This window comes from Schistocerca piceifrons, chromosome 2, assembly GCF_021461385.2.
Source record: "Schistocerca piceifrons isolate TAMUIC-IGC-003096 chromosome 2, iqSchPice1.1, whole genome shotgun sequence".
NCBI classification, from domain to species: domain Eukaryota; kingdom Metazoa; phylum Arthropoda; class Insecta; order Orthoptera; family Acrididae; genus Schistocerca; species Schistocerca piceifrons.
Genome location: NC_060139.1, coordinates 35,006,149 through 35,033,098, shown reverse-complemented (window position 1 = coordinate 35,033,098; position 26,950 = coordinate 35,006,149). Strand labels below are relative to the sequence as shown.

The window sequence follows — 26,950 nt, the reverse complement described above, 5'->3', positions numbered from 1 at the left end:
TGAGTGATTGCCTTGTGTATTTTGCTAGTTTCTGCTCGTTCTAGAAAGAATTTTCTTAAATTGTCTACCTGTCCATAATGTAGGTTTTTTTATGTCGATAAATCCCCTTCCTCCTTCCTTTCTGCTTAATGTGAATCTTTCTGTTGCTGAATGTATGTGATGTATTCTATATTTGTGGCATTGTGATCGTGTAAGTGTATTGAGTGCTTCTAGGTCTGTGTTACTCCATTTCACTACTCCAAATGAGTAGGTCAATATTGGTATGACATAAGTATTTATAGCTTTTGTCTTGTTTCTTGCTGTCAATTCTGTTTTCAGTTTTTTTGTTAGTCTTTGTCTATATTTTTCTATTAGTTCTTCTTTAATATTTGTATTATCTATTCCTATTTTTTGTCTGTATCCTAGAATTATTATTATTATTATTATTATTATTATTATCATCATATGCATCAATTACAGTAATACTCATTTAGCAAAACAATGAAATTATGTATAGTACACAATTTTTAAAACGGTTCAGACTACACTCGAATGTTGATGGACTCGATCCAGCGGAGTGCCTCATGGGATGCTTGATGGATCTTCTCAATGCCACCAGGGAAGTGTCTGATTGGACAGTTTAAGAATTTAGTATTCTGGGTTGCTAGAAATAATTACTCAAGAGGTCCCTAGAAAACTTTGGCATGGGGTTATGCTATTCACATGCCCACGACAATACCATAGATATGTTTATGGATAAAACTAACACAGGGGAATTAGTTGTAGCTAGTGCTATAGTTGTTAATCATTAACAGGAAGTTAATTATGGATTTATAATCAAACTGACATTGTGAGAAGTAATGTTCAACAGTGGCAAGACCGTGGGCATTGGGGATTTTGGCATAGTCAGAGCAGCAGTTATTAAAGGGTCAGGAGCTGTAGAGAGCAAATGGAGGAATTCATTGATGTCTCTGATGTGCGAGAGGAGATTGGAGGTAATAAGTTGAAGGTCTTCATCGGCAAGGGTAAAGCTTTTCTTAATGAGGGTACAGTAAACGATCACAATAGGGGTGCCATAGATGTTTGGGCTGTGGACTTATTTATTTGTTTATTTACATTTTCTTTCCATTGAGTCAGAACAATCATGTTCAAATGTGTGAGAAATACTATGGGACTTAACTGCTAAGGTTATGAGTCCCTAAGCTTACACACTATTTAACCTAAATTATCCTAAAGACAAACACACACACCCATGCCCGAGGGAGGACTCGAACCTCCGCCAGGACCAGCCGCACAGTCCATGACTGCAGCGCCTTAGACCGCACGGCCAGAACAATCATGGCTTTTGCAGATTTCAGACATAATAATATGACAAAAAATTGTATAAACAAAATATGTTACCCTCCACAATAGTTGCATGTTACATCTATTTTATACATTTATTATTTTATGGGTAAAATGCACTGGTTGATATTACAACTAGTGTATCATAAGTCATTGAATGAATATAAACATTTACCTATTATAAAAGATCTAGGAGTGTTCAATAAGTTATGCAATGCATTTTTGTCTCAGGGAATTCTGTAGAAAAAAATGTGGAATTTGTTATGGGACATCATGGAATATTCCCACTTCAATTCCGATAGTTTCAAGAAGTTCTTATAGGTGGCTGTGCTATACATAGCTTTCAAAAAATGGTGTCTGTAAAGGAGATGCATTTCAAGCAGAGGGCTGTTATTAAGTTTCTTTTTGCATAAAATCAGAGCATTACAGATATTCTTAGGCCCTTGCAGAATATCCACGGAGACCTGGCAGTGAACAAAAGCATGGTGAGTTGTTGGGCGAGGCATCTGTCATTATTTCAACAAGGTCACACAATCATGACCAATCTTCAGTGTGCCACCTGGCCAAACACAGCTGTGACTCTTGCAATGTTCTGCTCTGAAGAAAAAGTTCCAAGCCACACCTTCAGCTGGTAATGTCACAGTGATGATCTTCTGGGACTCTGAAGGTGTTCTTCTGTGTGATCTTCTCCCTCATGGTGCAGCGATCAGCTCTGAAGTGTATTGTGCTACCCTCAGGAAATTGAAGAAATGACTCCAGTGTGTTCACCACCACAAAAATCCAGACAAATTTCTCCTTCTCCATGACAACAAAGGGCCTTACACAAGTCTGCGCACCCAAGAGGAGCTCACAAAAATTTGTTGGCTGTTCTTCCTCATCCACCCTACAACCTGGGTCCTGCACATTCCTACTTCCACCTCTTTGACCTAATGATGAATCCACTCAGCAAGAAGCAGTACATTGATGGTGGGGAGATTGTTAATGCAGCAGGACATTGGCTCTGACATCAGACAGTACGAGTGGTACCTAGCAGCCATACAGGCCCTCCCAGCAGCTAAAATAGTGGGGAATAATGTGGCTTATTCAAATCTCCAATGAAACCAAATGCTTTCAGAAAAAAAGTGTTGCATTAGTTACTGAACGCCCCTCATAACCTACTGTTAAAATCAGTCCCCTTATATGTTCTTAAATTGTTTGGTAATTCATTAAACCAAATCAAACCATTGATGTATGGGCTCCTGTATGACATTTTTAATTTTGTTCTTTCCCCAAAGTAGTTAAATTTTATTCTGGTGTTGTGTTGTTGTCCGTCACTGCACTAGATAACTTCCATTGGGTGACTCATAAAAAATGTAAGTAATTTAAATATGTGTAAAGAATATATTGTGATTGTAGAGTGGGACAACATTGTCAAGCAGGGCAACTTTGCCACTTTTTGAATAAGAATATCTCTGGCATCCTACCGAGGTCCTGGATCATTGAATAGAGGCAAAAATGCTGTCACTGCGCTAGCCAACGGGGAACGACATATTTGGCACACGTTTTACATTTATTCATTGTTTCCTGGTTTTTGTCAGTGCTTTTTCTTTTGGCTTGAACACACATTTTTGATCTACAAAAGTCTCACACCCTGTCCTCTCATTCTAATGTAAGTGAAAACTTTTGCTCAATGCTGTAAATTTCTTTTCAAGAATTTTTGGGTCTCTGTGCAGATTGTTAAAATGCTGAGGCTCATTACAATCATACAGGGAGCACACAGGTATCACTGTGTTACAGATACACTCTGCAGTGATTAATAAGCAAATGAGCAGTGGAAAAGCAGCAAAAGAGTTCAATATTCCTCAGAGAACAACTGAGAACAAAGTGAAGACTCTCTGTTTAAAGATACCATGCTGTCAGACTGCACTGATCAGTGAAGAGGAAGGAGAAGAAGAAGAACAAGAAGAAGAAGAAAAGGAGATTCTCGAACAAGCCCTTGTTTGTGCAGATTGTGGAATGCCTCTTGATGCCCTTGATTCAGGGGCGATTGTGAAGAATTTCTTGGATTCAGTGGGGAAGCAGATTTCACAATTCAAAAATAACTTACCTGGTAATGACTGGTACTGTTCTTTTGTGAAATGACATAAACAAACACTTTCTTCACATAAGTGCCAAAATATTTCCTAAACTATGATAAGACAAATTTGACTGATGATCCAGGGTAAAAAAAAGTTATTTCATAGGGGATGCAAAGGACTATAAATTCTACCAAAACAAGTGTTTCTTTAATGTTAGCACTTTCATTCATCATGAGAACTGCTTCCCCCTTTTGGGGTCTTTATCGTCCAAAGCAGTTATGGGACATGTGGATTTTAGGAGGACCGAAAGAAACAAAATATGTCAATACAGCAAGTGGATTGTTTGATACTCTGCGGGCAAGAAATCTATCTGACCCTAAATGTTTAATAGGAGATAATCTTAGTAGCCAAGTGAATGTAAGAGTTATCAAGGCATGCAAAAACTCACAACATTCGCTTTATGGTCTTGCCCCCAGCCACTCATCTGTGTCAACCTCTGGATGTTTCAGTCTTTGCTCCCTGTAACAGGAAATGGAGAACCATACTTACAGATTATAAGATGAGAAACTCATCTAGTTCCAAACATTTCCCAGACTGTTGGTAAAACTTCTCATTGCTTTGGATGAAGGGAAGAAAATGAAATTGAACATCATATCAAGGTTCAAGAAATGTGGCATTGTGCCACTAAATCCTGAAGAAGTTTATTCTACAATCCCAGATGCAGAGAGAGCTGATGATAATGGCACACCTACAAGAATTAGTGATTCACTCGTTAATTACCTTCAAGCCTGTCTCAGACATAATAGTCAGAATCCACTGAAGAGGAGAAGAAGGAAAATTGGTGTGGCACCCGGAGTAGATGGTGATGATGAATCACACTTGATGAATTGCCAGTCTTTTCCAAGTACCTGTGTAATGAAACAAATTGAGGGGACTGGTAGAAGGAAGAACACTCAGAGGAATAACCATCACATCAATCAAGAATCTGACTGTGTGTTTTCTTTACATGACACATCTGACTCCGAACCTGAAGATGATGCAAAACCTATGGAAGAAGTAGGTAGTTGAAAATGATCTGTTGATCTCACTTTTTGCTGTGAAGGGGATTGTAGTTCAGCCATTTGTGAACATATTGAAATTAGTACCGGAATGGCCCAGGATCTTACAAAACTAAAGCTTGGAATTTTTGTTGTAAAAAAATTCCTGACAAAAAAAGTGTCAAGCATTTTGATGGTAAACTCATTCAGTTCTATGGAGATGGGGAGTTCGAGATGTTGTATCTTTGTAAAATAGACAGGGGGAAAATTTTTGCTTCCCAGATGTGTGAGATGAAGCATCCCTGAATTAATATTTGAATTTTGTGTTTACGTTTTTGTATCACTTTCTCTTTCCATTAAAGTTTTGACATTATAATGCCACTGGATTAAAGTGTTTAATACTACTGTGTAAATTGTTTTCAATGCTCTGAACTTCTTTTTTGGTATTTTTGTTAGTGATTTCCACCAATTTTAACACAGCTGGCAAGGTTACCTGGCAAACCAGGTCTGGTTTGCCAGCTAACTTTGCCAAACGTGTTTTTATTTTTTTAATATATAAATAACGAAAGTAAGTTGTCATCTGTCCATGAATTATGAAACTAGAGATCAGCACTGAAGTTTTAGGATGGTTTCAAAACCCTTTCTACATTATTAGGCAACAAATCAGGCTGAAGGAAAAAAAAAAAATGTGGCAAAGTTGTCTCAGTTTACAGTAACAGTTTGCACTGCACAAATACTTCACGGCATGATTCTCTACAGCCGATCCTAAATGTAAGTCTTATTCCTCATTTCTGTAAAAGCAGTAATCTTTCTAAATGGACTTAGCTGCACAGCCCCATAATAGTTTAGAAAGGAGTAAATCGTTCCATAGTAAACTATTTTTAATGTTTTTCTAGGAACTATCAGTCTAAGGTGGGTAGGGGTATATAAACTACCCCTGACTTTTCCACATACAGAATTAATGTGGTTTGTAGTCTAGCGGTTCAGGCGCTCAGTCCGGAACCGCGGGACTGCTACGGTTGCAGGTTCGAATCCTGCCTTGGGCATGGATGTGTGTGATGTCCTTAGGTTAGTTAGGTTTAAGTAGTTCTAAGTTCTAGGGGACTGATGACCACAGATGTTAAGTCCCATAGTGCTCAGAGCCATTTGAACCATTTTGTGGTTTGTACACCACAGATTTTCATCGACATACACACCCAAAAGGTACAACTGTCTGTTTCTGTTGCTAAGATGTTACTTACATTTATGTGGTGAGAACTGTCTATTTTAAATGCCAATAACTGAGATTTGGTGACATTCACTTTGAGGCCCTGGTCATTGAAGTATTTAATACTTTTATACCACTAGTAGCAAAAGAGTCTAACTTCGTATATTCTCTACTAGAGAATAAAATTGAGGTGTTATCTGTGTAGCATATAATATGAGAGTTATTAAGTTGTGCAATGTCGTTAGTAAATATCAGGAAGAGAAAGGGACCAAGGATTGAGGTGTGAGGAACACCTTGTGTAACTGTTCCACTGGTGGAGATGTTACATACATTACTTACATTGATGTGGTGAGAACTTCAGTGTTTTTAGAAGTAAGCTATGGTTTACTGTGTTTAATGCTTTTGTCAGGTGTAAAAATATACCTGCAGTTTGCATCCTCTTGTCCAACAGACAGTACACTTCATGGAAGAACTGTGTAAATGTGAAAGTTTATAATTGTTTCATCTAATTTTTATGTCAGCATTGCTTAATGTTCATTAGGTATGTTGCTATAAGATGTATCAATGGATCCCCTACACGATATGACTTCAGTGTTTTTAGAAGTAAGCTATAGTTTACTGTGTTGAATGCTTTTGTCAGGTCTAAAAATATACCTGCAGTTTGCATCCTCTTGTCCAACAGACAGTACACTTCATGGAAGAACTGTGCAACTGCTGTGGTCATGCTAACCCCTTTTTGTGCCGGGACTCTATAAGAAGTTTGTGTTTTGTGTAAGAGGCACTAAGCTGGGACAGGCGAATATCTTACTAAAGGCTGTAATTAATGTATGGTCTATAGTTAGAAACATCTTCCTTACTTCCCTCTATATGTACTGGTTTCACAACATTCATTTTTAGAACAGCTGGATACATGTTTTCTCTATTGCTGCAATTAACAAGGTAGGTAATAGGTTCTGATATTTCTTTTAAGCAACTCTTAGTAATTGCACTGGATATGCCATCCCATACAGATGAAAACTTTTTCTTTAGAATGTGTATTACCTTTGCCAACTTCCTACTCATTTACCTCCATAAATTCAAAGTTAGTACACTGGGTGAGATGGCATGAGGTCTCAACTTTTGCCTTTACAATAGGGATTGGTTGGCCAGTAGTTACAGTATTACCGTCATGTCTTACGCTGAAAGGTTCCATATTCATTATGGTATTTATCAATTAACTCCCAGGATGTTTTACTTATATTATCAGAGTGCGCTATTCATTTTCTATTAGTCTGATTCTTAAGGTTTGTAACTTCAGTTTAATGTTTTATTTTTTTCTTTGAATGATTGTATTTTCCCTTAAAGATCTTCGATTAGTAGCTTCATAAAGCAGGTTTAGATTGTATATAATTGGCATGAGCCTAATCAGATTTGGTAGGAGCTTCAGTCTAGGATTACTTCCATTTTGGCGATGCTTAACTATCTTTCGGATTTCCCTGACAGGGTAGCAACAGTCATAATGTCTCAAAAGGGTTGTATGGAATCTATTCCATTTGTTGTCAGACCCTTTCACCTAAATCATCGACTCTCACTTCTCCTCTGCCAGTTTATATTTAAAGCCATTAATATTTGATCTATTCAGAGTTTGTTTCTGCAGAATGATCTTTGTTGTTTGTGGTGCAGCTAAATTTATGTGTGTAAATCATATGTCATCACCTGACAAAAGTGGAGAGTGATGAAAATCTAGGCTACTGTGATTTATTTTATCTATAATATATTGCTGATATTAGAATATCTACTATAGCGGAGCATGTGTCCATTACTGTAGTGTCTGAGCTTACTATATTTACAAGATTATATGAGCTTAATACTTCAATGAGCTTCAGATTTACTGTACTATTAGAATTTGCATGTATATGAAATTGTCAAATATACCAAGGTCATTAGGGCCAGTCTGGCCAACTACCCTAGAAAGTCTGTCCGTAAAACACTTTACATCTGCATTTGGTGGGTGATACATCCCAGTCACTTTATGCTTAGCTAACTTCAGATCATTACCGTGGAGCACACCTGCCATTTCAAATTAACCTTCTTCGGTATGGTGTTCAACAAAATGTATTTTTTCAACTGCTGTTTGTTTATTAACATAAACTGCCCCACCACCACCTTTATGGCAATGCCTGCAATAACTATTTATTAATAGGTAACATTGTAATCTGTGATATATTATTTCGCTCAATTTTAGTCCATATGTCCACATGTGGTTAGTGTTCTTCTATGAGTATCTGCAATAAACCTACTTTGTGTCTGAGATATTGAACATTTAAATGCATCATCTGTAATTGTGCATCTTGTAGATTTAACACTTTTCACGCATCACATTTATTTACGTTACAGTTTTTACAATAATCTGCAGCTTTAACTGGGTCTTTAGAACTGTTTTACAATGGCTGGTCACTTATTTTATAGTATGGATTTTCTTCAAGTGAAATGGATTCAGACACATCTGAACTACATCCCTGGATACTAGTGTGGTGATCCTTTATCCTAAAACAGTCTCATGCTTGTAATCTAAAGCAATAGGATCCTCCTTCACTTAACTGGGAAACTGGCTTGGAGGTTCCTTTCGTGTTTAAGTGCAGTCCATGGCTTGTGTATTCAGCACAGTTCTTTTTGCTTGGTTCTAACAAATCATACAATCTTTTTAGCTAAAGAATTGCAGAATTATATTTCCTTATTAACACACGACCATTGTGACAGATCATGCCACACCGGCACAGCATTGAGGTTTTATTAATACCTCCGCTAAATTTTCATGGAAGTGCTTATATTGGTAACTAATTTAGGAAGCTGATACATTTCACTTGCAACTGCTGCTTTTAACATTTGCATGGAATATTCTTGACCATTGCATCAGTTCACTCAATAATTTTTGGTTCTTGTTGGTATGTCATTTCCTTTTCCCATCCCCAAAGGAGATCATCATTGAACATCAGATCTAGGCTGTTTCACATCAAACTGGCCTACCTGTATGACCACTTCTGCAAATCCATTGACCTGAAAAATAATTATGTAACCTTTCATGAATGCAATTTTGCAGATAAAAGATTCTCTCATTGAGCTGTTAATGGTCAAATACAAACCTACAGTATTTCCAGATATATTTCATCACTCATAGCTGTATGGAAAAGGAGTGAACCAGCAAATGGAATATGCAGTAGGCCCATGCCAATCTGTTACCCTTTGACACCCATGCAACTTTCCAACAAAAACATTCTTCCTCATCCAGTAATGATAATTATGTCTGTTGACAAAGCTGACAGTTTGAAAGGCAGCATCATCTGACCACAATACATAGTTAAGCAGTCCTGGTTTTCATCATGCCAGAGCCAAAGTAGTGTCAGCAAGCTCCATTCCACAGTTATAATATTCAGGGAAAAATCATTAAATATAATATGGCTTCCGTTCATTGGAGAAAAGGTCATTTTTCAAAATGGTTCTAATCATATAAATATTTAGGTCACATTTGTGATAACCTTGACACAGTGACTTGTGTAGGCTCTGTGTATGGGACTTGTTAACAGTAACAACATTGCCATCTCTTCTGAACAAGTCATGATCTCCTTGTATCTGTAACATTGCCTATTGTTAGCATCTCTCAGTGATACTGTGTAGTTGTTTTTTGCATCTAACATGAACTGCATATTCAGCTCTCCTCCACATATTATAAGTACCACAGATCCCCAAATCTCAGAGACTGCAAAAAACTGTAGTGATTGTGCATGTCTCATTCGATTAGAGGCAATATGAATGAACAGATAAAGTTTCTGACTGATACAGCGACAATACCGGTACAAATCACATGTTATCAGCCCATAATGATATGAAACAGATCTTATGCTATCTACACACTTATACTTTGGTATTTTGAAAAGGACTGCAAAAGTCTAGGAATAGAGATCACTGACAGGCTAAGAATGTCATGAGGAATGGAGCAGTGTAAGTACATTATTTCTGGAGCATATTTCAAAATTAACTGCCATCTAGAAATGATGAACATGTGATCTAAGATGGAATAGTGTTATCAATTGGCTAAATCGAACAATGGAAAATCCAGGATGGAATATAACAATATAATGAAAAGGATAGTTGCTACTTACCATACAACAGAGATGCTGAGTCACAGAAAGGCTCAACAAAAAGACTGTCAGAAAGACTTTCCAACAGCCTTTTTGTTGTGACATGTGATTTGGTACCGGTATTATCGCTGTACTAGTCAGAGACTTATTTGTTCATTCATATTGCTTTTAATCAAATGAGACATGCACGATCACTGCAGTTTTTTGCAGTCTCCTCAAGCTGATGGAGTGTAACAATATAATGAAAAGGGAAGTTGCTACTCACCATATAGCAGAAATGCTGAGTCACAGAAAGGAACAACAAAAAGACTGCGAGAAAAAATTCCGACAGTCTTTTTGTTGTGCCTTTCTGCGACTCAGCATTTCCGCTGTATGATGAGTAGCAGCTATCCTTTTCATTATATTATTATAAATTGGCTTAAGTACATTATAGTACTTATAGTCAAATATAATTACCATTCTCACGAAAGTAACAAATTATAACACAAAGGTTTGTCAATGGTTCTGTGCTAGAAGCTGAGGTGCAAGAGAACATTGGATAGTACCTACTGTAGTTCCAACAAAATATTATGTTCATATCCATATCCTTTGGGTGTTAACAGTGTAGGACAGATTGCTACTTACCATAATAAAGAAATGTGAAGTTGCAGACAGGCACAGATTAGATTAATACTAGTTCCATGGATCATGAATACGATATTTCGTAATGATGTGGAACGAGTCAAATTTTCCAATACATGACATAATTAAGTTAATTTAACAACATACTTAAGTTAGTATAACAACTTTTTATTTTTTTGTGTTTTTTTTATTTATTTTTTTTATTTTTTATTTTTTTAATATTTTTTTTTTCTTAATTTATATCTAAAAATTCCTCTATGGAGTAGAAGGAGTTGTCATTCAGAAGTTCTTTTAATTTCTTCTTAAATACTTGTTGGTTATCTGTCAGACTTTTGATTCTATTTGGTAAGTGACCAAAGACTTTAGTGCCAGTATAATTCACCCCTTTCTGTGCCAAAGTTAGATTTAATCTTGAATAGTGAAGATCATCCTTTCTCCTAGTGTTGTAGTTATGCACACTGCTATTACTTTTGAATTGGGTTTGGTTGTTAATAACAAATTTCATAAGAGAGTATATATACTGAGAAGCTACTGTGAATATCCCTAGATCCTTAAATAAATGTCTGCAGGATGATCTTGGGTGGACTCCAGCTATTATTCTGATTACACGCTTTTGTGCAATAAATACTTTTTTCCTCAGTGATGAATTACCCCAGAATATGATGCCATATGAAAGCAATGAGTGAAAATAGGCGTAGTAAGCTAATTTACTAAGATGTTTATCACCAAAATTTGCAATGACCCTTATTGCATAAGTATCTGAACTCAAACGTTTCAGCAGATCATCAATGTGTTTCTTCCAATTTAATCTCTCATCATTGGACACACCTAAAAATTTGGAATATTCTACCTTAGCTATATGCTTCTGATTAAGGTCTATATTTATTAATGGCGTCATACCATTCACTGTACGGAACTGTATGTACTGTGTCTTATCAAAATTCAGTGAGAGTCCGTTTACAAGGAACCACTTAGTAATTTTCTGAAAGGCAGTATTGACAATTTCATCGGTTAATTCTTGTTTGTCAGGTGTGATTACTATACTTGTATCATCAGCAAAGAGAACTAACTTTGCCTCTTCATGAATATAGAATGGCAAGTCATTAATATATATTAAGAACAACAAAGGACCCAAGACTGACCCTTGTGGAACCCCATTCTTGATAGTTCCTCAGTTTGAGGAATGTGCTGATCTTTGCATGTTATGAGAGCTACTTATTTCAACTTTCTGCACTCTTCCAGTTAGGTACGAATTAAACCATTTGTGCGCTGTCCCACTCATGCCACAATACTTGAGCTTGTCTAGCAGAATTTCATGATTTACACAATCAAAAGCCTTTAAGTGATCACAAAAAATCCCAGTGGGTGGTGTTCAGTTATTCAGATCATTCAAAATTTGATTGGTGAAAGCATATATGGCATTTTCTGTTGAAAAACCTTTCTGGAAACCAAACTGACATTTTGTTAGTACTTCATTTTTACAGATATGTGAAGCTACTCTTCAATATATTACTTTCTCAAAAATTTTGGATAAAGCTGTTAGAAGGGAGATTGGACGGTAATTGTTGACATCAGATCTATCCCCCTTTTTATGCAAAGGTATAACAATAGCATATTTCAGTCTATCAGGGAAAATGCCCTGTTCCAGAGAGCTATTACACAGGTGGCTGAGAATCTTACTTATCTGTTGAGAACAAGCTTTTAGTATTTTGCTGGAAATGCCATCAATTCCATGTGAGTTTTTGCTTTTAAGCAAGTTTATTATTTTCCTAATTTCAGAGGGAGAAGTGGGTGAGATTTCAATTGTATCAAATTGCATAGGTATGGCTTCTTCCATTAACAGCATAGCATCTTCTAATGAACACCTGGATCCGACTATATCCACAACATTTAGAAAATGATTATTAAAAATATTTTCAACTTCTGACTTTTTGTTCGTAAAGTTTTCATTCAATTTGATGGTAATACTGTCTTCCTCTGCTCTTGGTTGACCTGTTTCTCTTTTAATAATATTCCAAATTGTTTTAATTTTATTATCAGAGTTGCTGATTTCAGACATGATACACATACTCCTGGATTTTTTAATAACTTTTCTTAATATAACACAGTAGTTTTTATAATGTATGATAGTTTCTGGTCACTACTCTTTCTTGCTGTCAGATACATTTCCCTTTCCGGTTACAAAAGTCTCACAAGGTTTCTTACGAGTATATTTAACTATTTTCTTGGGGAAGCAGTTTTCAAATGCATTTACAAAAATGTCATGAAATAAATTATATTTTAAATTGGTATCAGGTTCACAGTACACCTCATCCCAGTCTAACTGCTGTAGGCTTGCCCTGAAATTTGCAATTGTTAAATCGTTGACTGAACGTACTACTTTGGAGGACTGTTTAGTATTGCTGAATGGAGCTATGTCATATATTGTAACTAGCTGTGCACCATGATCAGAAAGACCATTCTCAACAGGCTGAGCATTTATCTGGTTAAACTTATCTTGATCTATAAAGAAGTTATCTATCAGTGAGCTGCTATCCTTTACCACCCGAGTAGGAAAATCAATAACGGGTGTCAAATTGAAAGAACCGAGTAATACTTCAAGGTCATTTTTCCTATTACCCTCTTTCAGAGAATCTACACTGAAGTCCCCACAAATAATAATTTGCTTCCCCCTGTCTGACAGATAGCACAACAAGGAGTCCAAATTTTTCAGAAATAGATGAAAATTTCCTGATGGGGATCTATATACAGTTACAATTATAAATGTGCCTTTATTTAATTTAAGCTCACAGGCACATGCTTCTATATGTTTCTGTACACAAAACTTTTTTGTTTCTATACTTTTTGCACAATGATAACTTTTGACATATATGGCAACTCCTCCTTTCTCCATATTTTCTCTCGTTACATGTGCAGAGAGCTTATATCCACTTACATTTACCTTATCCATATCAGTAACAATGTGATGCTCAGACAGGCGTAGTATATCTATTTCATCCTCAGCTTCTAAATCTTCTAAAAAAAACCAGAAGTTCATCTATTTTATTCTTTAAACTCCCAATATTTTGATGAAATATACTCACATTATTTTAATTATACTTTTATGAGAACCTTTCCTTATTCTAACATTTGCAGTACTCTCCTGTCTGAGTTTCTCATTGTGCTTAGGCCTAGTTCCTATACCAGTGGTCACATGGTGTTCAGAGAGGCAGATTATGTCAGCTGGGTTGGGTGACTTTAATTCATCAGTGCAATTACCTAGGACTGAGATACAACTTGGTGGAGATAAAATTTCTGGTGATTGGTGAAAATTTATAATTGACAGCTGTGATTGGTGATCCAATGTGCTAGAATTGTGCTGTTTAATTTCTTTCCTAAACTGAAGATTTGATTCAATCCTGACCTCTCGTAGAACTTGACATCTTTCTGTCTTGCCTATCCTAAAAAAGGTGCTGCTCCAACACCCATACACCCATAACCACTGGTATTTTACCATTCATGGCAGTGCCTCCCCCCCTTAAATTTCCTGCTATTACCGCAGCCAGTTTCCCCTTCCCTTTCCTGTTGAGGTGTAGGCCGTGCCTGGTATAGTCCCACCTACTGAGTGAATCAACAGGAACCACACCAATATGAGCCCCTGCACCCGACCCAAGCAGCCGTTCCAACTCCAAATTAACTCTCCCAACAGTAGAGTTCAAATGAGGCTGGTCATGGCGTCTCAGGACAGATACAAATTCAACATTGGTGTGTCTCGATGCCGACACAATCTTTACCAGGTCACACTCTACACTGTACCCAGGACGTCTGTCGATGCTGTTCCCTGGCCCTCCCACAATAACCACGGTGTCTTCCCTGGTAAATCCTTTACCGAGTGAACCTAAATCCTCTGTCACCTGACCCAGACTAGCACTTGGTTTGAAAAAATTTGTGACCTGGTGTTCTGGTCCTAATTCCTCCTGCAGAAGTTGGCCTACACCTCTGGCATGAGAACTGCCTAACAACAAAACCTTCTTCCTTTTCGATGACTTTCCTACATTCTTTTTCAATTTCCTATTGAAAGTTTGTTGTGTCCTGTCTACACCTACCTCTGCTTGAGGCCCATCAGTTTCTAACTGAAGCAACAGGTCAAACTTATTTTTGACATTCACCACAAAACTGTCAGACTTAGTTCTAGGCCTGTTCCTTCTGCTACCTGTTGCCACTTCCCACCTCTCTTTGCCCTTCTCTCTCCTTAACCTGCCCAGATCTTCCCTAGCCTGATCTAGCTCAGCCTGAAGGGCAGCAATTTTCCCCTCCTGTTCCACTATCTTCCTATCTCTGCTGCAAATCCTACATAACCACTGATGAGCCTGATCCACTTTCCCAACACCCACGCCACTGCAGTCCCGCCAGTGAAAAAAACTACTGCATCCATCACACCAAACCCCAGAACTAACAATTCTACGGCAAGTCAGGCACTTCTCTCTCATGGCAAAAATAATACTTTAGCTAGAATAAAGCAATTAAATTACCGAAAATCAAAAAAGACGTTACAAGAAATTAAGCCTATTCACAAATGTATATAAGCAAGTTTCTGATTTAAAATTCCGCTGTTTTTCTGAGATCTGTATTAAAACAATGAAGGTATACGCTATTTATTATATATTTCACTCGATGGAATGAAAAAAGGACAATTAAACGAGATACTTTAACTTTGATTCTCCAAAAATGTTACGAGAATTAGGCCTGTAAACAAATGTATGTAAGCAAGTTTCTGATATAAAGTTACGCTGTTTTTCTGAAATCTGTATTAAAACAATGAAGTTATATGCTATTTACAGTAGTTTACTTATTTGTTACCGAGAAACTAGTTAAATTACCGTGAAACAAGAAACAAACATGTTTACAAAATTTAAGCCTGAGCGCGACTTCACGAAGTTACGATCTTTTCGTGTTTTCTGAAAAAATACGCAAAGAAAAGTCAAACCTTTAACAGCAAGACTAAACGATACACTAATGCGCGTATTTAATTTGTTGTCGGCGTTAAACTAAATTATTTCCCTGTCTAAATCACTTAGCTTTCTGGAAATGGTTTCTGGCGTCACTTACTCGGCGGCCATCTTGGAACATATCATGCTTCAGTTTGGACGTAGCTTTACACTCACATAAAGCTTTCGGCCACAGCCTTCATTGGTAACAAACACACGCGCGCCCACACAAACACAAGAGGAAGCACACCTCATGCACACATGACCGCCAACTCCAGTACCGCAGGCCGGAATGCAACTATCATGTGGGATGCAAGCAGCAATCTGGAGGGGGGAGGGGGGGGGGGCAGGGAAGGGGAAGGGATAGCAGTGTATGTGTAGAGAGAGAGAGAGAGAGAGAGAGAGAGAGAGAGAGAGAGAGAGAGAGAGGGGGGGGGGGGGCAAACACTGTCTGGTGAAGTGTTGTGTGTGTTAGCAATTGTGATGCTCTGATCACAGATCACAACTCTTTATTATTTAATTAGTTAGTTATTTGTATGTGCAGTGGCCCATAATTGGAATGTTTCACTGTGGTAATGAAAGTGTCTTTATGTTTGCAAATATGACACACCTCCTCAGTGTTACATACATTTTCTCTTTGCTGCTTGTAATTAGAAGACATTGGGTGGTCACATTGATCTTATCCCACAAATATTCCACCAGTAATGTAATGGCACTACAAGAATAGCAGTCTCTGCCCTAGTCATTCACAAGAGGAATGTGGTTGAGTGTTATCTTGTTAGGTTATTATTGAGCAGGCCAGTGAACATATGTGTATGATGACTATGAGGTACTGGTAGTTGTTGAAAGAATTCACAGTATGTAGCATCCGACAAGGATGCCCATACCCAGGGGCAAGCACCCCCTCCCCCCCCCCCCCCTTTCCCCAGCTCTGAGGGAAGGAATAAATATATTTTAGCCAGGTTTTCTTCTTTCAGCAAAATTATTTAAAAATCAGTATTACATAGGTTTTTAATAGGTTCAGAAATGGAACTTTCTTATGGCTATTTACAAGTTGCCATTTATCTTCCAAAATATTAAAAATATTTCATTCATATCCCTCTGTTAGGCCCCCACCCTCTCCCGCACAAACCATCATGTGGGCACCCAAGATTGATGTTATTAAAAAATGCACCATGCTATCACACCATCAGTCATCAAATATTACACTAAAATAAACATGATTTTGCCATTGTAATTGTAGTTAAAAGTATGGTTGTAAGTGTAGTGTCCTCACTGTAGTTTATGGCATCTATAATTCAGCATTAAATATCCACGCGCATTTTATTGAGTGACTACCAGGAGAGATCCAACATCATTGAATATCCAACACAGACCTGGCATTTGTGAGTCCTTCCAGCAGCAGTGGGTTCTATGAGAAAGAGATAGAGTAAATGTCCCACCCTTACTTCAATATATTCTTTGGTCTTTGTCCTTTCAAGACAATGCTTGATCACATATTGTCAGGAATGTACAGTGATTCTCCGCAACTTAAAGTAATATACTTAATTTCATGGCTAACGTGTCTATAACCACATTGCTGGTTGAAGATGTAAGAGATTCTGGCCTGCCATAATGCCTCAAGAATCTATGAATTGAAATTGTAATAGACTTACAGACGGTATCCTGAGAACACATTCAGTGACTTGTAGCTCTTACTGGAGCTCATCATGCCACTTCAAAATACCGTTCACACAGCTTTGTGTCTGTCAGTCTGCATAGCTTGCAATAAGAGTGTGTGTGTGTGGGGGGGGGGGGGGGTCATTTTAATATTAATAGTTATTTTATTTGTTTCAGACCGCAACCAGTACCACAACAATTGTCATTCCCTGGATGGAAGGTTCGTGTTGGCGTTGAGTGGTTCATGAACCTTCGTGTCAAGTACCGGAACATTGTTGATAGTGAACAGTTAGTATATATTCATATGAACCTTCCAAGTACTACATTAATTATTTGCATGCCCCTGCACCATATCTTTTATCCTTCACAGTGATGTGGTATGTGTCAGTCAATTAACAACTGTAATACATTTTCTCAATGAAAAGTGTGGTACCAAGATGATAATTTACAAGACTGACTTTTGCATTAATCTTTATTGACTCTTTTAATTAGATGTAATTCCATCTGCAAAAACAGATACTCGCAAAATTGTCATCCTACCACATGTTCAGAAATTCCTCTAGGGAGAAGGAAGAGATATAGTAATGGAACGTACTTCACAGAAATATGGTAATGGAAAGTAATTGGCAGGATATGAATGAAGTAAAAGTAACAATTCACCATGTACTTTTGAGGCACTAGGTCAATGAAAAACATGGGAACAAGGCTGAGAATGTTACTGAACTTTTGGGTGAATCCTCCTTCACAGCTGACAGAATCATATACACCTGCATAATTATATTGTGCCGGCACTGCAGCTCAACTGGGTTGAAGGGTTGTAATGGGTGGACTGGGCAAGAGGAGAAATGAGGTGGGAAGTAGGAGGGAGAATTAAAGGGAATGAGGTCTAACAGCTGGATTTCACTGTGGCGCAGGGACGGGAAGTTGTGCATAGTGCACAATAATATGGAGAACTGGATTGGGTGTGGGATATAGAAGAGATAAAGCGGAAGGCTGCAGAGAGGAGGCTGTAAATGCAAATGAGTGAAGTGGGAGGTCAGGGAAACTCATGGCGAGAATATAGTAAAGTTGCCCCAATTCAGCATGATGATAGAGGTGGGTGGCCCTTAGCATCCAGTTCACGGGAGTAGTCAGAGGAATGGGAGCATGTGCAGATACGCCATTAGAAACAGTGTTTGCATGACAAGTAACACTTTAGGACCCATAGAAAGAATTGTGTGTAGTATGCCCCTCGCTTCTGGACATCATGATAGATAGCCATAGTCCTGTCAAAGGATATGATTAGTTGTTGCACTCTGAGCTGATACTGTGTAATGCGGAGGAAGCGGGAGGAGGGTGCTTTCTCCTTTCAGCTGGTATGTGGGTGTGGATAAGGTGTAGGAGATCTGATTACAGATTAGGTTTAGAATGTAGAACCTTTCCATAGAAGCCGATGGATTGCTGGGCAGGGGATTGCTCATCACTGCTTGCTACCTCTCCATCCAATCCCTGTCATCAGCCACCCTTCCGTCCACCCCTCCATCCCCACTCCCCACCTCCTTTCTCCCTACATCCACTCTGCTTGACATTTTTCTGTCTTGTTATGTGCCTGCTGACTACTCAACATTTCACCTATCCAGTGACTTGTTTACTTCATTCCTTCCATATTGATTTTATCTTAATTTTCATTTGAAGATTTTGTTATTATCTTCTAGACTTTGTACTTCATTGGGTTAGTGTTAAAAAGAGTTTTACAAATGAATACTTCATTTTTTTGTGTCTCACACTGAATAGTGGATAGTGTGAATCATTTTTCTTTTTGGCGTTACATATTGCTGAGAGGAGTTTTTTGTTGTGTACCCAGCAAGAGGTACACAACAAATACCACAAGAGGCCGCCACCACAAGCACGACCACTTGCCTTCTGTCTTGCAGCACTGTGCTGCAGCCTTTAGATGGCGCTCACAAACTCGGACATCTTTCAGCTTCCACACCACTTTCTCCGGCACGTTGTGTATGTCCACCAATATTGTGAACAGCCAATAAGGATTGCTGTCAACCATGATACACTTTGTCTCCACCCTGTAGGGCTGGACATAGGTATTCTTCCACCAACAGGCTCAAAACACCATGTGCCACAAACACTAAGAAAGTTCTGCATCAGCAGTAGACCGTTCTGCAAAAGCAATTAGACAATGTCATTCAGTGCCTGCAGTCATCTCAGACAGTACTCCAAAGACTGTCTTCTAATGTAGCATTCACTGTTTACAGAGAATGTGAATCATTAACAGAGTGATTGTAAACATTGCTTCAGTGACACTTAAGATATCACAGACTGCCAGGAGACAGAAAAGGTCGTTAGATATCGCTATACTAGGTTTAGGACATCAAGTAACATGCATCTGTACCAAAGTCAATTACCAGTTTGTAACGCACTCTTAATACACTGTCTGGTCACAATAATGTGACCACCTGTCAAACACCTGTATATCCACTTTTGCAGTGCCTGCAGGAAGAGACTCATTGAGGCTCTGGAAGGTACTGACAGGGATGTGGAGCCAAGGCAACTTCAGTGTCGCGGCCAACTGCACTAGGTTTCTCGGGTGAGGGTCCATATCGTTACCCAAGGTAGTATTACAGGCCCTTTGCTATTCCGTATCTATATACACGATGTGGGAGACAATCTGACCAGCCGTCTTAGGTCGTTTGCAGATGACGCTGTCGTTTATCGACTAGTAAAGTCATCAGAAGATCAGAACAAATTGCAAAATGATTTAGAAAAGATATCAGTATGGTGCAAAAATTGGCAATTGACCCTAAATAAAGAAAAGTGTGAGGTCATCCACATGAGTGCTAAAAGGAATCCGTTAAACTTCGGTTACGCAATAAATCAGTCAAATCTGAAGGTCATAAATTCAACTAAATACCCAGGAATCACAGTTGTGAACAACTTAAATTGGAAGGAACACAGAAAATGTTGTGGGGAAGGCTAACCAAAGACTGCGTTTTATTGGCAGGACACTTAGAAAATGTAGCAGTTCTACTAAGGAGACTGCCTACACTATGCTTGTTCATCTTCTTTTAGAATACTGCTGCACGGTGTGTAATCTTTACCAGATAGGATTGACAGAATACATATAAAAAGTTCTAAGAAGGGCAGCAAGTTTTGTATTATTGCAAAACGGGGGAGAGAGTGTCGCTGAAATGATACAGGATTTGGGGAGGACATCGTTAAAACAAAGGCATTTTTTGTTGCAGCGGAATCTTCTCATGAAATTTCAATCACCAACTTTCTCCTCCGAATGCAGAAATATTTTGTTGATTACAACCTACATAGGGAGAAACAATCACCACGATAAAATAAGGGAAATCGGAACTCGTATGGAAAGGTATAGGTGTTCGCTCTTTCCGTGTGCTACACAAGATTGGAATAATAGCAAATTGTGAAGGTGGTTTGATGAACCCTCTGCCAGGACTTAAATGTGATTTACAGAGTATTGATGTAGATGCCATGAACAGCCCAATTGAGGTGGTCCTACAGATTCTCAGTTGGGGTTAAATCTATGGAGTTTGGTGGCCAGTGGAGTATTATAAATCATCCTGGTGCTCTTCAAACCACGCACATACACTGCGATCTGTGTGACACATTATGTCCTGGTGGTAGATGTCATTGTACCTAGGAAAAACAAACTGCATGTATGGGAGATCAAGATCCCCAAGCATAGATGAATACTTGTTGTGTAGATGCACTGTGTATTCCAGAACAACAAGATCACCCAGGGATCGCCACAAAAACATTCTTGAAACCATTACTCTCTCTCATCCAGGCTGGAAACTTCCAATAATTGTTACAGGGTGTTTGCTTTCGGATGTTTCACTTTGGTGGAATATAAAATGTGATTCACCTGAGAGGGTCATCTGTCACCACTCAATGGACGTTCAGTTGCAGTACTAGCTGGTAGAGACCAACCTTCCTCATCAATGAACAGCGCTCATTGTGGGTTCTTGAACCAGGTGCCAGTTGTGGAGGCCCACACGCACCAGTGTTCACTTGAATACTTGGCATATACTGAGGAGACACTGTTGGTAGCCTCGTGGTTCACCTGGGTGGTCAGCTGCTCAACAGTTGCTTGTCTATTTGCTTGTACACATCTCCACAGCCATCTTTCAACCTGTCATCTATGGCCCGTGGTGCACCACAGTTGCCTCAGAACCAGATTTGGATAGTGCCATTTTCCATGATAGTATAGTTTAACTGTGGTGGCACGTAAACATGTTGCAAACTTATCTGTTCTGACCCGCAAGCTAATGGTCATGCCCTTTTGGACGTCAAGATAAATCGCTCTGTTTCCAAATTATAACAATGATATCACTGTTTTCTGCATCCCTCTCACATGCTTTATATACCCTCCACTGCTGGTACCACCACCTAGCGTCTGTGAGTGGTTATTGCACGGTTGTCGAACACATGCAGTGTTCACATTTATGTGACTGGACCGTGTAAATGTTGTTTGTTAATTGTTATTGTGTGCCATGTCTTTGCTATAGTGCCATCCTATCAGAAAAGTGATTAACAATCATAGCATACAGTGACTACTGATAAAGAACTGTATCAGGGCAATGTTTTTCTGTTACCATGGGTGTTTGGACTGAATTAATAGTTGCATTCAGTTACTACATTCACAACAGTTGTCCACCACATGCACATCTGTCAACGTGTATGAATGTAGATTCAATGGAACGTTGCTGTTGTTGATGTCTCCCTTCCCCCCCCCCCCCCCCCCCAACCTGTCCATCCACCACACTTCCCCCCCCCCCTCTATCTCCCTTCCCCCCCCTCTATCTCCCTTCCCCCCCTCTATTCCCCCCCTTCCTCCCTCCTCCTTTCCTCTTTGTAAGTTGCTTCATTCCTTATTCCTTAGAATGCTGTCCTTGATGCTCAAGGCTAGCCCTCACTTTAGACAGCAGCCCTTCTAAGGTTACCACAGGCCGTTCCATCCAACTGATTCCTGCCTCCTGGAGAAAGTTGTTCATGAGATTTGAAATTGGAAGATTGTACCTCAGTAGTGCAAAACCATCAAATCACCATTAATAGTGATATGAGGTGTCTGACATGTGCACATGATACCAGCCCAAAACATGACTGACCCAACTTTCTGCTGAAGCCATAGCACTGCCTGCCGTACATGTGCATTCGAACCTGGCCACCTCCACGCTCTTCTGTGATGTTCATCAGGTGCCAAACAAATCCTCCAGTCACTGTTGAAGAGAACCTGATGTCGCTGGTCCCAGTTCCATTCCAGGTGTTCTTTTGCTCTTCTTCTTCACACACCTTGGTGCTGGGAGTTTTGTACTGTTGATTGTAAGGGGTGCTGTGGGCCAAAGTGATAATGAAGAAACAGTTGTGTACTCTCTGGGTTGACAGAGCTCTCCTAGTTACATACAAACATGTCATGTGCAATTCTGTTACAGTCTGACTGGGGTATCTGGAAACCATAATTTGTAGGCAACCATCATCAGCTGTTGCTGTTGACTGCAAATAACTAGTACAAGGCACATCTTCAAAGTTGTGTGTCTCACAACTTTTCAGTTCTTTTTTGAATTGTGATTGCTTGTTAACAACAAACTTCATAGCTGAGTGAATGCCTAATGATCTGTGTGGCTTTAATCAGTCTGCACAATGCTGTCTCAAAAGCATTCTAAAATGAACACTACATATTTCCTTACTACACACTTCAACACAATGAATTCTTTCTTCTCCAGTTATGAGTTATCTCAAAATCTGGTAGAGAGTGATGTCAGTGAGTGAAAAAAAAGAACAGTAAGTGAACTTTTTGATAGTTTCATTAATAATGTTGGCTATTACTCAGTGTGCAAAAATGCTGAAATTAGCTGTAAAGATGATCTATAGAATGAGACTTTCAATTCAGTTTCTTATCAATTTAACACCCATGAATTTTGAAAATTCTGTTTCGTTGATATTCTTTCGTGCAGTATTATATTCGTAAGGGTCATTAGACCTTGTGCAGTATATAATCCATGTTCTATGTATCATCTCAGTCTAGAAACAAACTATTTGCTGAGAACCAGTTAATAATTTTCAAGAGAATTTCATCTACCTTTTCTGGCATTGTCTCCACTACACTTAATCACAATACTTGCACCATCTGCAAGAGAACTAATTCATGTTCTTGGATATCCTATGATAGATTGTGTGTATCAGGGTTATTCAGAAAGTAGGGTTCAACTGATCATGAAGTGGAATGACAGTGAAAATTCGATGAAGATATACAGAGACGTGTTGGGTAGTGCCTCTAGTATGCACATTGATCGTGTCACATCCCTCTTTTTCAGTTCTGAGTGCACAGTGAGCAGGTAAAGATGCCTAGAAAATAATGTCTCCCGCCAAGTATGGTTGCCTGCTGAGAGATTCCACCTGATTTCTTCAGCTCCACATAATGTAACTCTGATGCATTTCCTCCTTCATGACAATTCTCGACTGCACACTGCAGGGGTAATGAGGATGCACCTGCAACATTTTCAGTGAGAAGTGTTTGATCACCCACCATGCAGCCCAGACTAGGCTCCCACTGATTTTCATCTGTGCTCAGCGAACTGCTGTCTATGAAGACGACATTTTGGCACATACAATGAGCTGCACACTGGCGTAGGGAATTGTTGGAAAGCACAGGTGGCTACCTTCTATGACAAGTTATTTGAATGTTGGTGGAATGCTGCAACAGATGTCTAACTCTGAGCAGCGACTATGTAGAGAAGTAGCTGGAAGGTGTAACTAATTGTTTCAAATAAAACATTTTTGATGTTCATTGTGGTTTCCATTCTGCAACTAATTGGATCTTGCTTTCTGAATTATTCTAATCTATAACAACAACAACAACAACAAGAACAGGCCCAATATCAGTTCCTGTGGTGCACTTCAGACACTGATGCATTATGTACACTTTCCAAGTTCCGTAATAAGACTTTCTGCATTCATTTTACATAGGAAGGATGAGAAATGGATACTGCCAAGATTCCTAATATCTTAAAATTTGAGTTGCTCTTAAATAGGGCCAGCCACTGCAAGTCAAACTTCACGTGGGCCTTGTATGTCAGCCGCATGCAGGCCAAGGCCCGACCTGTCACTCAGCTTTGCTTGTTCCTTCCTGCAAGTACCTGGAACAGTTGACAATGAAAGAGCAAACAATTACAATGATCAACAGATGGGATTCATTGTTCAGTACATCAAGAAGCACTTAGTTCTAAATTTCCAGGCAATTAGCATGTCAAGCAATTGGTGGTATGAATAGTAAAATTTATGACGTTGCATGCATTATTCATCTGTCATTTGCAGCAGTTTTTGATGGAACTGAATGAAGAGTATGGAACCTTTATATATTACTGCAAAGTATGTTGGTTAAGTCAAGGACCGAGCGAGGTGGCGCAGTGGTTAGCACACTGGACTCGCATTCGGGAGGACAACGGTTCAATCCCGTCTCCAGCCATCCTGATTTAGGTTTTCCGTGATTTCCCTAAATCGTTTCAGGCAAATGCCGGGATGGTTCCTTTGAAAGGGCACGGCCGATTTCCTTCCCAATCCTTCCCTAACCCGAGCTTGCGCTCCGTCTCTAATGACCTCGTTGTCGACGGGACGTTAAACACTAACCACCACCACCACCATTAAGTCAAGGTGCAGGTCTGGAGTGATTTTCGATTTAAAACCTGCTATTGTTGAAGTATGTATGACAAACGAGTGCAGGAACGAAAACTAGAACATCCAGAATGTATTGGAGACCTCACATTTTAAGTGGACTTAACTACTCACTGTCCACAGTCCGACATTACAAGATGAGAAACGACTTCTTTCTGATTTGATGGAGATCCATTTAAAAAGAAAACACATTATAGAAGGGACACATTCTGACAAGTGCATTCCAGTTCCATAAGCTCACTGCCATTAAAGAAAATGTGATGTTTGAACAATTCACTGTGGCCTTGGGAGAATTACATGAATAGTTTTCTAAAGGTTTCATGGGCACTATAAATCTTAAATCTCTTTTTGAGCTCTTTCTGACACCATTTTGCGTTTCAATTGAAAGTGCCCTGTGCATGTGCAGATGCAACTGACTTGCACAATAGTTCCAGTTTTAATGACAAATCGTTTTACTTTAGAACTGCCCAGGGTGTATACATTGCTTTCCTCAGTCAGAATTTCCATGGCTAAATAATGAGGTTGCAAAAGCGCTACAATATTTCAAGTGACACATTTGTGTTAGAGACCTTTTTTCATTTATGAAGCTAAATAAGTGGTGATTACATGGCAGGTTGAGTCAAAAAATCTGTTAAATTTTCTGTGTCTGTCTGTATGCCAATAGTTTGTACCAGATAAAAATTGTATTAAGTATTCAGTGTGCTAAAAATAATTACATAATACTGAAAATTTGTGAGAAATGTGAAATATAAAACCAAGTTCTATGCAGTGTGACTGCACTGCCATTTAAATGTGGCTCATTTGTAGTTTTCCCTTCTTCCCCCTCCTTGCACTCAGACGGTGTCAGGGAATGTGCTATGAAGCTGAGCACTTCGGCACTCAGGCCCAGGCACAGCCCTGCTCTAAAGTAACATTTTGAATCACTTTTAACAAATAACAGAAAGTACCTACTGGCAATATTTTGTCATTTAAACTTCATATAATGGAAAATCCAGGATGGAATAATGACCCAGCAGCCAGAGACAGTAATTTTAATTTTATTGTGTGTGTGTGTGTGTGTGTGTGTGTGTGTGTGTGTGTGTGTGTGTTGTTTATTTTAGAAGAAGACCTACTGGCCGAAAGCTTACATATTTAGTACTCTTTTTGTTGTGCCTGTCTGTTATTCATCATCTATACTAAATTGTCAGACTGTTTATAAACTAATTAAAAATTACTTGTACAATGAATAGATCATTTTGTAACTCAAAACTGAGACTAAGTATCTCATTTTAAGAGAAGTTTTTTATTTGTTCTTAACTACATAGTTTTCCAGTACTTGTGAAAAGCAAGCAAGCAGTGAAACTGGTTTATAAGTACTAATATCTGTCTTATTACTTTTCTTGTAAAAGTTTATAACAATACTGTACTAAAAACCAACTGGAAACAAATCTTTTTGATAATAATGTTTCGCAGTTTTGATTGAATATACTGATTGCATGTGAAGAACAGGTTTTAAGTGAGTGATTTGAGATATTTTCAACACATTAGGGTTTTTAGTTTTGAGACAGTTAATTACGTTCTTAATGTCCATTGTAGAGCATGGATTTACTGATTTGGCTGAATGTGTATTCTTTAATTGATTTTCTAGTCCTTTTTGAGCTATTGCCCCTATTGTTCTAATTTTATTTGGGTTGTTAGTTTCAGGTATTGTGTAAAGGTTTTGCTTTAACTGACATGCCTTTGGGTTTGGGGAAACATTGTAAATAAGGACACAAAAAACACAGTTTCTTGCACACGTTTCACAAAGAATTATTTTATGTGAACAAGGATTTGGGTTACAGACCCATTTTCTGATGTGAATGTTCAAATATGTTTTTTGCATCTCCTGATGTGGTCTGGACCAATCATCAGAAAAAGATTGAGTGCCAAGTTAAAATACATTAAGATCTTCAGTATACAACAGAGGAGGTAATTCTGACTGGAGAGCAAAACTAGGAAACAGGTACTGATTGAGATATGGGTAATTCTGTTCTATGATACCGATCTGCCTATTATATCACAGAAGGTACCCATTTTTGTTGCCATTCATTATTACATTTCCTTCAGCCCTCCTTCTCAAAGAATCACAAACCCATGAATACACATCTGGTTGCTATCAGATTTGAACACATGTGTGAACACATGCTCCTGTAATATGTCAATGCATGTGAAATACACTAATTCATTTAAAAGTCTTACAGTCAAAAATATAAGGGATTAAGGTCAGATGAACTGGGATACCACGTTACTGTAT

The 26,950-nt window shown here is 38.6% G+C and overlaps 1 protein-coding gene across 3 annotated transcripts in view; it reads left to right on the top strand.

The window, feature by feature from the left end:
* The window catches only part of LOC124777045 (hexosaminidase D-like), a 226,962-nt gene that overhangs the window by 174,877 nt on the left and 25,135 nt on the right, over positions 1-26,950 (top strand). For all 3 annotated transcript variants that reach the window (XM_047252310.1, XM_047252309.1, XM_047252311.1), the window contains one exon: positions 17,167-17,277. In XM_047252310.1, coding sequence (XP_047108266.1) covers positions 17,167-17,277 — 111 coding nt within the window. The remainder of the gene's footprint in view (positions 1-17,166; positions 17,278-26,950) is intronic.